General features: G+C 60.7%; 1 protein-coding gene across 1 annotated transcript; it reads right to left on the bottom strand.

Annotated features, from left to right (window-relative positions):
* Positions 1-484: 484 nt before the first annotated feature.
* Positions 485-10,015, bottom strand: PTMA (prothymosin alpha). Its single transcript, XM_072867167.1, is given in 6 exon segments — positions 485-1,354; positions 1,813-1,886; positions 4,470-4,563; positions 5,241-5,312; positions 9,792-9,869; positions 9,872-10,015. Coding segments are annotated over 6 exon segments (495 nt in total). The 5' UTR covers positions 10,001-10,015; the 3' UTR covers positions 485-1,306.
* Positions 10,016-12,550: the final 2,535 nt, after the last annotated feature.

The raw sequence follows: 12,550 nt of genomic DNA, 5'->3' as shown, positions 1-12,550 counted from the left end.
TGCAGCAGACATTGCAAGGAAGGATTTTTGGGATGGGTTTCTCACCCCCACTGCACCAGCCAAACACAATTCCCAACAAGTCTGATTGTAGAGGGACAGCAGGATTGCTGCACGCCCTGTACCCATGCACCTCAGCTCGCTTTCATTGAGCCTGTTCTCTCCGTTGGTTTCCCAGTCTAACCTGTCCCTACCGACCCCCAAGAGCAGCCAGACCGTGTGGGATCATGCAGAGGCCATGCTGGGGGCACAGCTGCAGCTCTCCACGGAGCGCAGCCATGAGAACAGCTCTGCGCTGCAGACACCAGCTGGGACCACAGGACCCAGACCCTCCCCATCAACACCCTGCACCCCTCTACCCTCTCTCCAACTCTCTTCCCAGCCCAAGTCCAAAGCAAAGAAAGAAAGGAAGGAAAGAAGGGGAGAAAGAAATAAAACACTAAAACAAATGAAAAGTAAAACAAAAAGCAGCAGTTGGGAGGCAGCCTTGTTAGGACAACTCAGCAAAATAAAATTCCGGTTTATTGTTGGACAACATTGTTTCACACATACATCAAACAGGCCAAAAAAAAGAAAAAATAAAAATAAACAGCAACTTCATAGACAGAAAAAAAAAAAGAAAACCTTTTTATCTTTGGCCTTGCCACCTCATACAAACCACGATCTATGGTACAGCTAAAGTACATACACAAAAAAAGTTACTGGAATGCTCAGAATAAGATTGTAAATTTTTTTTTTTTGCATTTTTGTCTTTTTTTTTTTAATTTTTTTACAAGGTTTTGTTTTATTCTCCTTTGAGATAATGGTTTGGGCCTGGTCACACCACAAGTAAAGTCAGAAATAGGTAACAAGAGAGATATACACTTCAAAGCCCCCCTTTTGGTCAATCCGAGATCACTTAAAAATGGCGGACCTCCTAACAATATGTACAAAAATATAAAATGTAAATAAAAAATACAAACAAATTCTCCTTTAAAGTACTTTTAAGAAAGAAAGCAGGGCCTTGAAGTTTTGGTGCTTGGGGGGGAGGGGGTCTGTGGGGGAAGGGGGTTTCTCTCCCCGCTAACGGGCGAATCGTTTTGTATGTTCGTTGAGTGGCAGCGCCGCGCCGGGGGGCCGGGGACGGGGTTCACTCTACTTGGTGAGGATGACCACGGCGGAGGGGGGAGGAAGGGGGTGTGTGTGTGTGTGTGGGGATGGGGTTGCAACGGGAGGGAAGGGGGGTCCCAAGGGTGAAGAGGACGCGCTGGCCTTTTTTGTTGGTTTGTTTTCCTCCTTATTTAAAAAAAAAATAATAATAATTTGCTGCCTAGTCATCTTCATCGGTTTTCTGCTTCTTGGGATCAACGTCGTCGTCCTGGGGGGAAAGCAAAGCTGTCAGGAGAGGGGACGAGGAGCGGGGCTGCTGGGCGGCTGGCAAGAGCCACACCAAGGCAGGCAGTGAGGCAGGAGAGGGTTTCAGGTCCCTCTCCCGCCTCAGGGACAAGAACAGGGCAACAGAAGTGTTTCCCCCCTCGTGCAAAATCCTCTCTCGCAGGCAGCTCGGGGAGCCCCCAAGCACCCCCACCCTGGCCCACCATGAGCAACCTGGGGCTCCCCAACCCAGGGCCAGCAGCTCCACGCAGCCAGAACGGACACCCCCCTAACCAGGCCAGCGTATAAACGGAACTGGGCTGCATCCCCGGAGAGGCACGGGGAACGCACAGGCAGGCGTTCCAGCCCCAGAGCCCAGCCCGGCCTCTCTGGCCCCACTGACGCTCCCCCCAAGCCCTCTGGGGACATGGGTGGCTCTGAGGGGCTGGTTGCTCTTCTTACCTCGTCGTCCTCAGCTGCCCGTTTGCCTGTGGCTCCCTCAGCTTCGTCATCTTCATCACCGTCCTCTTCCTCACCTGCATAGAGAAGGGGAGGAACATGAGACCCTCTCGGAGGGTTACAGCACGATGCACTTCCCCTCTGGGTTTAATTCTGTCTCAGCCCCCCAGTGCCACGTCCAGTGTCCCATCTCCCCAGCTGGCACAGCCCCTGCTCAGGACAGCAGGTGCCCGAGGACACAGGGGTTTTTGGGGCATCCCCCAACTGACTTGACCCACCAAAGGGGAAATAAGGATTGGCAGCATCGAGTCTGGCTCACACCGCGTTTGTAGCGCAGGCAACAGGACGGCAAAACCAGCACCTGCCGCGAGTGCTGAACTTGGAGAAAAAAGGGGGGGGGGGGAAAGGGACAGGAAAAAAACTCTTTCTAGTGGCTGCTCCGCCTAACCACTCCATATTACTTCTGCTTCCCTTCGCAGCTATTAGTCCATCTTTAATGAGTTAAGAGAGCCAGAACGCATTAGTTCTGAGTCAGAACACTTTCTAATTATCGGAACAGCAAACAAATGCTACCAACTTATCTTACAGCCAGAGAGGAGGATGAGCAGAGAGCTCATTTGACCCACTTTGAGCTCAAATAGGCCAGTGGATCAGAACGACCAAGTCCATCGCCTTTGGCCAGTTTTGGGGGGTCGGGGGCAAGACTTGAGGCCCCAGAGGTGGAACAACCTCTTGGCTGCCAAGACGAGTCTCTTGTGTAACAGGAGACCCTACTAAAACTTAGAGCGTTAAGGCCAGTAAGCTGGCTTTACACCACTGCCACGAGCCACACGTATAGACAGTCAGGGGGATTAAGGTCAGCCCATCCTCCCTTCCCCTCTCCTCTCCCCGGCGTGTGCCCAGCCACGACGTGGCCCATGCAGCGGGAAGGGCCAAGATTAGCTCCCAGCGATGGATCAACACCCCAGCAGCCATCACATGCACTGGGCTGGCCCGGCGGGTCAGGTGACAGCACCAAGCTGATTGGGAGCATTTTTAGTTCTTTGAGCTGCTTTAAGCAAAGCAAATAATGAGATGGGATGGGGAGAAGGGTGAGAAAAATATACCGTCAAGCTCCCCTCTGCTGTCAAACTCCAGAATGGAGTTTGGCCAGAAGTGCTGGAGAGAAAAAAAGCCTGATGCAAGCTGCACTTGCTGCCTTTAAAATCTCTCTCCTGCAGCGTTCAGCTGCTCAGGTGCAGGTCTCAGTCAGGGATCACCCGAAGGCAGTGGGCACAGACTGACAGAGCCCGTGCAGGATCCCGGCAAGGCGTTCACGCCTCCAAGCACTGCGTGCCAAATCTTGCCTGCGCTCAGTGAGCTGGTAAGAGCAGGGCTGGCACTGTGGGACCAAAGCTCCCCAGGCTTGTCACAGCAGTATCCAAGCAACACTTCCACCCCACACACATGTGCCTGTGGCACACGCATCCCTCTCCTGCCCAAGGGAAGCAGGGAGAGATGGGCATTCCCCCTCTTCCACCCTGAAGCAGGGTTGGAGGCAGATGAGCTCAGGACAGCACACGGCAGCACTGTGCTCTGTCCCCAAGGGTTAAAATCCAGAGTATGAACAGGGTCACAATTCCCAGTTTTTTCCCTAGTGAGCCAGTTCCTACCAAAGGGCATGGCAGACAGCAGGCTGCTGAGAGCAGAGCGCTACCCCAAAGGAGGCAGCTTTCCCTGCTTACACTGTCTGAATAGGCACTGGCCTAATGGTCATTAAATTTCCAGCCCTGTCCCTGTCTCCCAAAACTAACCAACAGGTTAGCAGGTCAGCACATAAACTGAAAATTCACAGGGGATTAACCTAGTAACAGCTAATCAAGGGCCCCGAGTTCATTTCAGCATAACAAGAATGGTTTTCTCCCAGTCTTAACGAGTGATAAAAATAAACAATGTTATTCATCCAAGTAGATCTTGGGAAAAAAATAATAGCAGGGAGGGTGAGAAGTGATTCGGCAAGTCACTGCTGGATTTCTGGTTGCTGCTGCCAAAACCCACTTCCAGGCTGGGTCAGGTCAGGAAACAGGGGAGGGCAGGGAGATGTGGGACACTGCAGACAGGGAAGGTTCAAAGCAAGCCTGTCCGCTCGCATTGGAGGGGCAGGGAAGAGCTGCAGGTTCCTCTGCCCACTTCCACATGGCATCCAGCCCGGGAAAGGGCCAGGAGAGGGGACCACCTCAGCCTTTGAGCATGCTGATCCATGAACAAGGATGGTGACCTATCCTTGTGCCAAGGCACAGCCATCCAGGGCTGTCCCCATCCCACCAGCTGGCACTCGCATCTGCCGTGGCCGTTGCGATCAGAAGAGTCAAGGGCAGGTTTTACTACTCGCACGGAAGGGCTAACGCGCTTATTCAGCGCCGCGGTATGGTGCCGTCTGGCCAGAGGAGGGAGGAAGGAAGGAATCTGCCCTCAACCTGCTGGAAGGGATTCAAGGCTGACTTCACTCCCAGCACCAGCAGCCCGGGCGAGCGAGGAAGGACTGAGCCCGGCTGGCGAGAGCCGCCCGGCCGCAGCCGCGAGGGGGAGATGCTGCTCTCGGCTCTCCTCTGCTTCCCGAGTCTGCTGTCCAGGGCAGGACGCAGCCACGGGATGGGGGCGGGGGGAACAAAGAAAGTTACCATCACCCTCTTCCTCCTCGTCCTCTTCCTCACCACCTTCCTCTTCCTCTTCGTCTACTTCGTTGTCAGCCTCCTGCTCTCCATTTTCCTCGTTCTCCTTGGCAAGACAAAATATCACTTAAAAAAATGCACCGGGGAAGGGAGAAAAGACGTTCAGCAGAAGTGCGTGTCCCCACCTTTCCTGCCTAAAGCAAAGCACCAGGCCACCAGAGCCCCGGCGTGCGTCCCGCTTCCTGCCTGCTTCCACATGACACAGGCAGCCCAGGCACGAAGGATCAAGTCTAGAGTAACTTGGGGCTGCAGCTTTGAGGCCAAGACAAAGACTGCAAAGGCTCTTGTGACACTTCGAAATGCAGCAGAGTGAATTTCCCCCAGCATGTTAAAAATAGGAAACCAACCGGTTTACTTGTACACAATGTGTTTCCCCGCTCAACTGATTGTAACACTGTAAAAATCTAGGGTTTGTTTTTTTTCCCCTCTCCTTATCCAGTGCCTAGGAAGGAGGTGGCACTGGACACAACCTCACACAGCTTTCGGGGAGGGGATCCAAGCCCAGCTGCACACACATGAACTGCCCACAGGCTTGGGAGCGTCTGTTGAACCTGAAGCCCCAAAGGCTCAAGGGCTCTGCACAGCACAGTGCTACCATTTGGAGGGGTCCCCTCTCAGCAGGGCTGGGGACAAGCTCGCAGCAAAAGCAAGAAGGGAGAAGAAAATAAAAAGGCGTTGGCGTAAGGGCTGCCTCTCCCTGCAGGTCTTAGCCATACTCACAGCATTGCCGTTGGCCGGTGCATCTCTGCCATTTTCTGTTTCTTCAACAACTTCCTTCTTCTCTTTTAGATCCTGGAAGGAGCAGAAAAGCAGAGAAGTCACCCCAATTCCAGGTGCCTGGGTCAGAGAAGCTGCAGATCAGGTGTGAAAAACACAGTCAGAGAGAGCAGGAGCTGGTTTCTCTTCACACCGATTTGCTCTGCGATTTGGTCGCCACGTTCTGGCTCCTCCTTGGGAACGGGAGAGCGTGGGGGCGAATCTCAATCCAAGTCAGCCTTGCCAGAGAGCAGCTATCTAAAAAAGAGACTGCTCTGTTTCACCTCTGAGCTCCCAAACACACAGAGCTGGCTGCCTGCATATGCTCAACAGCAGCAGAGCTGGCTGATTGCCCATCTTAGCACAGTCCACGCAAGCTCCTGCAATGCCATGGAGAGCCGGCAGCCCCGTCCAATGTATGGGCTCCGCTGCCCCAGGGCTGCGGACGTCCATGGCTGCTCGGTACCTTCGCAGCAGGAACAAATCCCAGGGACTCATTAGCAGAGACTGCGGTCTCTGCCCTGCCTGGGGAAAGTCATACAGCAAATATTACATGCCTGGTCTTTCTCACAGCAGCAGAGAGGAGACTCCAGGATCCAGCTCGCAGCTTTAAGTGTAACAGGATGGGGTGGGGGAAGAAGTCTATTTTTACACTGCTCCAAGAGCCGTGCCTGGCTAGTTCGGTTCAAATCTCCACCACGAGCAGAGCGAGAGCTTGTGTGTTTTTGCTATTGATCACTGTCAAAATGTCATGCCAAGTCGCTCGGCAAACAGGCTGAGAGGATCCAACTTTATGTTCCCGCATAAAGAACACTTGGATTTAACACTGGCATCTCTGCTTGCATCTCTGCTTGCATCCTCCTCCCCTTCTGTTCCTCCATCAGCTGGAGCGAGATCCTTCAGCACAAGGAGCATTACCCCAGCCAAGGAAAGCAGAGAGGCCCTTCCCCAGGGCCAGCAGCACAGCCACACAGCCGGCTTCAGCAGCGACCACGAGGTGTTTAGAAGTTGCTGGCAGCTCCCTACTTCGCTGCAGCAGCAGCAACAGCAAGCAGCTTTGCCCCCCTCCCGCCCGCCCTTTGCGGCTGCCTCGCAGCCCGCAGTGAGCAGGCAACTTTCACTCCTGCTGAAGCACTGTCACTTCCTCGTGGGAACACCGGCGGGTAAGAGCACGGCCCCGGCCCTGCTAGCGTGACTGCTGCTCCGTTTTGGGAGGGTTTCTACTACCCTGCAGGCTGCTTAGATGAGGCAGCGCAGGGGTTTTAGACCACCAGGTTATTTAAACCACTCAGACAGGCACGGACAGATGCTGTTACTGGAGGCACCCAGGCTGCCAGTGCACCGAGGAAAGACTTTCTTTGGAAGCAAGCTTTGGGGCAACTACACCTGTTGATCAAAAGTCACCTAATCAAACCAGCACCCCAGGAGTCTGGGGTAAAACAAACACGAGCTCCCTCCTCCTTTCACTGCTCACATACGAATCTCCCAGGCCATCTCCTCCACACTGCCCAATTCCACAGCAGTTTTACACCCTCAGCAGCTCTCGCTCCTCTATTCCGCAGAGGCTGGTCGCAACCATTTAACCTCTCGCGCACCATCGTGCCGCTGCGTTCTGCAACCGTTGCCTCACATCAGGCAAACGGGCACGAGGGCGACAAAGCATTTCCTAAGTTAAACACAGCGCAAATCAAGCAGTCAGAGTTTCCACATCTCACTACGCCCGATGGTTCTCTTCAAAAAGAGTCGTTCACAAAACGTAAGCAATTCTCCCGGTGAAGGAACAACTCATTCTTGGGGATTTTTGCTGGACAGGTCTCCAGCCCTGACCTTTCCCGCCCCACTGAAGACACTCTTCAGTTTAACGACCATCAGGATGCCAGGTCATGAAGTCTGTGCTAGCAACAGGGTTGCAGAAGGGACCACAGCTTCTCCCTTTCCCCCGGCCCAGTCCAATACAAACAGACAGATGTGTACAGCAGCCTCCAAACCAGGAGGCCATGCAGCAGGACTGCCTTAGCTCCAAAGCTTTGACAGAGCCTCTAATTATAGGTGTGGCGAGGCTGTTTGTCCATAAAATAGCAACGGCGTTTAGTCACACACCAACCGCCCGGGGAGCTCTACCTTCGCTCCTGCTCCGCGCCCGGGGCGCGAGCTGGCCAGCACTGCAACTGCCCCTGCAGCCGCAGCTCCGGGCGGGGAGAGGCCGCGGCCGAGGGCAGGACCCGGGCGGAAAGGGCCGGGATCGCCCCCGCCCGCTGCCCCAGCAAGGAGCGGCGTCCACACACACCACCCCCCCCCACCCCCCCCCTCCCGCAGCAGCCGCCGCAGCCCGCGCCTCCCGCCGGCAGGGGGCCCCCCCGCGCCGCCACGCGCCGGGCCGCCGTTCAAACCACGCGCCACTCTCCGCGCCCCTCTCATTGGCCGCCCGCCAGCGCGCCGGCCCGGCGCCCCGCGGGCTGCCGGGAAGTGTAGTCCCGGCGGGGGCGGCGCGGCGGACTCCGGCTCCCAGGGGGCGGCGCGGGCAGGGCCGCACGTGGTGGGCGCCCCGCGGCACGGCGGCGGCCGGGGGCGGCGCTCGGCGCGGAGCCACCGCCCGGGCGGGGCGGGACCCCCCCCCTCCCCGCCTCCCGGGAGCGCTCCGGACGGCAAGGCGGGACGAGGGCGAACGGCCCCGGTGCCTCCGCGCTTCCCCCCCGCCCCCCGCCACCGGGTGTGCGGGGGGGGGGGGGGGTCACCTTGCCGCCGCGCGCGCCTCCGCCCGCCCCGCAGCACGGATCCCCATGTGTGTGTCGTCGTCGTCCCCCCCGGAGGCCGAGCCGGGGACGAGGCCCCCTTCCCCCACGCTGTAAAGGGCAGGGGAAGGTTAACGGCAAACTTGGCCCCGTTCCCCCGGCGAGGGATGGGGATCGACCCGCCTCGCCGCTAACCGGCTCCGGGAGAGCCGGAGGCGGCGGAGACCGAGCCGCGGCCCCGGAGCGGAGGCAGGGCGAGCGGAGGCAGGGCGAGCGGGGGGGGATACGGCTGCGGGAGCGGGAAACAGAAGTGAAATCGAAATCTGCCAGAAACGGCATTTTGTTGGCTGTTTTTTTTGTAAACCCTCCTCCCTGCCGGTTTTTTTTTTCGCTCCAGCCGCGCTTCCCCCGGGAGCGGCGCGACCCGGTGCCGGCCGGGGCGCAGGGTGAGGAAGCCCCCGGGCACGGCCGCCCCATCCACCGCCGCCTTCCCACGCACCCGCCCGGGTCGAGTCGGGTCCCTCCGCAACTTTCCCGGCAGTGGCGGGAGGACCCGGCCGCGGCCCCGAGGTCGACGGGGCGCATCGCCGCCCACGGCCCGGCGGGGAGCGCAGCCCGCCCCAGTGCCCGGCGCCCCCGGGGGACGCTCCGCCGCGGCTCGCAGACAAAGGCGGGCGCCGGGAGCCGGAGCGGGGACTCCCGGGAGAGCCTCTCCCGGCCGGTACCGGCGCTCCCCAACCTCTCCCCATCACCCCTGGCACCGACTCGCAAAGTTATCCCGCTGCGCGGAGCTCGGCCCGGAGCCCCCAGCCCCGCCACCCCAGCGCAGCTCCGCCGTGGGGGCTGTCCCCGCCGGGGCAACTCCGAAAATAGCAACTGCACCCTCCCGCCACCCCTCGGCTCTGGGGGCAGCTCCAGCGCAGCCCTCTGCGCCCCCCCGCCTCCGGGGGAGACTCCGAAATAGCAACACCCCGCATCCGGGGCAGCTCCGACACAGCAACTGCCCCCCCCCAACCCTTCCGGGGAGGGCAATTCCGAAATAGCAACCACCCCCCCCACCCCCCCTTCCTCCGGGGGTAACACCGACACAGCAATTGCTCTCCCCGCATCAACCGGGTGCAACTCCGAAATAGCAACCGCCACCTCCCCCTCTCCTTTTCGGGAGTAACTCCACAACAGTCACTGCCGCCCCCCGTGCATGTTCCGGAGCGCTACCCCCGTCCCCCCCCGCGCAGGGACGGGGCCGAGCAGCACCCAAGTTTGACGGGGCTGTCAAGCTCCCGCAGCGGATTGAATGAGGCGAGCGCTGCCCGCCGCCGCCATCCCCCCGCCGGAGACGGCTGCTGAGGCGCAACCGTGCTCCCCCACACACACTCCCCGAGCCCCTCTGCGGCCGGACGGCCCCGCAGCCGCCGCCGACGTCCCCGGGAAGGCGGGAGAGAGCGGGCCGCGAAGCCCGGCGCGGCGGGGCTCACGGCACCGGCGAGGGCGACGAGCACGTTTCCCGCACGCTGTAGACAAAGAAACGGCGCAGGCAGCTCTTCACGGCGAGCGCGGCGGCGGCGGCCCCGCACCGAGCCCCACCACGAACTTCAACAGAGGTGAGGGGGGGGTGAGGGGAACGGGACGACGATGACGGGCGGGAAGGCGGGGGGGGGGGTAAAAAAAAATTTTTTAAAAAAAGAGAAAAAATATAAAAAACGCCAAAAATCGCTTGGAAAAAAAAATATTACAGCAGAAAAAAAGCGGCGAGCGGTGGGCGAGGCGCGGGGCGGCGGCTCACCTTGGCGGAGATCTCGGCGCTGGTGTCCACGGCCGTGTCGGACATGGCGGGGGCGTGCGGGGCTGTGGCGGGGCTGTGGCGGCGCGGGCGGCGGCGCGGGCAGAACAATGCCAAGATGGCTTTGCGCGAGCCAGTGGGGACTCACGCGGCGCCACGGGCCCTCTTATAGAGCCGGGGGCGGCGCGCGCGCTGCCCCGCGCCGCGCCCATTGGCCGCGCGCGCCGCGGCCGCCGGCGCCCATTGGCCGCGGCGCAAACAATGGGCACGGCCGCTTAAAGCGGCAGGAGCCGGCGCCGCCGACACTGCGGCGATGAGTTCGGGCCCGGTCTCAGCGTGGGCGAGGCGCGGGGCGGTGGGCGGCGGAGCCCCGCCCCCTTTCCTCCCCTCCCTTCGCGCTGCCTCCGCCCCCGCCGCCTCCGCCCCGCCCCGCCGTGTGAGGCGGCGGGCGGGAGGGAGCTCACACCCCCCCCCCGGCCCCCGCCGCAGCCAGCCCGCATGCCTGCGGAGGGGCGGGAGGCGTGCGCGCCCGCCCGCGGAGGGGAGGAAAAATAATAAGAGTTAAAAATAATAATAATAATAGTAATGCGGGAGAACCGGCGCTGCGTCGTCCGTGTGTCGTCGTCCGTCCCCCCCCCGGGCACCCCGGTCTCCCGGGGACCTCCCCGCGGCCGGGGAAGGGTGCCCGCCCGGGACTGCCGGTGGTGCCGGAGCAGGCGGGTGGTAGCGGGGAGCCCCGTCCCCTCGGTCGCCGCCGGGGTACCCCGTTCCCCTCCTCCCCCGCGCAACCTCCGCCGTCTTTTCAGCGCCGCGGAAACTTTTGCCACAACAACAACCGCCGCCCCCGGGGGGAGAGCGGGGGAGGGGCGGCCTGCCGGGGGTGCCGGCCGCCGCCGCCGCGCAGAAATGCGGGATTCCCACCCATTTGCTTATTTTACAATTAAAAAAAAAAAAAAAACAACCAACCACCCAGGCTGCCTCACCGCCGCTCTCCCCACACACCTTTTCTGAGCTCAAGGCTTGGCACGCACCGGGAGCTTCCCCGCACTCCCCTCTCCGCAGCCCGCCGTTACACCGGGCCACAGCCCCCCCGCCCCCCCCCCGCCAGCAGGCACCGGGCCACCTCTGCCCCCCGCCCCCCCCGCCGCGGGGTAACGGGGCACCGGCGCGGCAAGTGAGGGGGTTTTGCCACACTCAAGATGGCGCCGAGAGCCCTTCGTGGGGCAACCACACGGTTTTGTCACCTGCCGGGAGCCGCTCCGCAGCCCGCGACGGCCCCGCGGGCGAGGCAGCGCCGCGCCAAAGCGCTCCGTGGTGCGGAAGGCGCGAAGGACGGGGCGAGGGGGGTGAGGAAAAGCACCCCCAGACGGAGCAGCGTCTCTGCCACACTCAATATGGCCGCCAGGCCGACGCAATAGTCGGCAGAGCCTGTCCTCGGAGGGCGGGATATAGGGATCGAGCGATGCAGATTGGTCGACAGAGCTGAGCGAACGCTGTGCTGACGCTTTGCGGCTTATTATTGGCTGAAGCGCCCGTCTGTCTAAAGCGGAGTGGTTTTGAAAACCCGGAGCGGGCGTGGGGCGGAGCTGGGGCCACCTGCCTGGGGTGCGGGGCACCCTGCAGGGGCGCGACCCCCCTGGCGTGGCTGCCGCGGGCAGCGGGTGCGCTTCTCCCGGCTGCTGGGAGCCGGGCTGCCCCTGAGCTCCCCCCTACAGCTTCAGGAGAGCTGTGGAGAAGCCATGGCAGCCCACACACCGCCTGGCACCAGGCATCGTGGCACGAGGCGTCATGGCACCGGCCTCCCTCGCCCCATCCTCACACTCGCCCGGTGGCTGGACACCGAGGCCACAGGGCCCCGTTTCCAGGACAAAATGTCCCTCCCGCAAAACAGGATAGCACCACAAACTGGCTAGTCGGTGCCTGGTTGCACCATGGAGGACTTTTCTCCTCAGCCTTGGCGTCTTGCCCCACACGGGAGCAGCCCTGAGGTAATGACGGGGGGGGGTCGGGGCCTCAGGGCTGTGGCGGGAGCGGGAAGCACCGTGGTGGCTGTGGCCTCGTGTCGGCCGCTGACCCTCCGGCCGGCCTTGCAGCAGGGCTGGCCGTCCCCTGCCCCAGCCATCCCCCAGCCCCAGGGGCCACCTCGAGCCCACAAGCCAAGCGCTGCCGCAGGAAACTCTCACTTTGCATCAGAGCCGCTCTCGGCACAACGGTGCCTCGCTCACGGCTTTCGGGCGCCGCCGGCAAGCTGGTGTTTAGTCAGGAGGGGCCTTTTGGGGACACCGAATTTCTCACGTTGGATGTCCCGCTCTGACCCGGCGGTGGGGCCGGGCGGGAGTGGGGCGAGAGCCTCTCCACACGCTCGGGGGAAGGACAGGGCTGTGGAAACCGGGATTTCTGGTCGCTGCTGGCTACGCCTCTTGCTTGGTGTGTTCAAGACAAGGGCAGCTGCTGTCTATTCCCAGAGACGGCACTCAACAGCGGCTGCGGGTTTGGGGCAGGTTGCTACCAGGGCTGGAGGCAGGAGCGCCCTCTGCTACAGCCAAGCCCGGGGCTGGCGGACGGCGAGCCTCTAAATGTGTCCGAAAGAGGAAAAGGAAAAAAAAAACACCAAACCACCCAAGCCCAGTCCAAAAATAAAGCACTTCTGCTATAACTTGGCTTTAATGTGTGCCTTCTCCTCAAACCAGGGATGTTCTTTTGGACTTGGGGTTCCCACGTTTCGTAAACAGTTAAAAAAAAATAAAAAGAGACGTGAGATA

Source organism: Ciconia boyciana, chromosome 7 (assembly GCF_034638445.1).
Source record: "Ciconia boyciana chromosome 7, ASM3463844v1, whole genome shotgun sequence".
NCBI lineage: Eukaryota > Metazoa > Chordata > Aves > Ciconiiformes > Ciconiidae > Ciconia > Ciconia boyciana.
The sequence above is the reverse complement of the archived record's forward strand: the minus strand, read 5'-3'. Positions and strand labels throughout refer to the sequence as shown.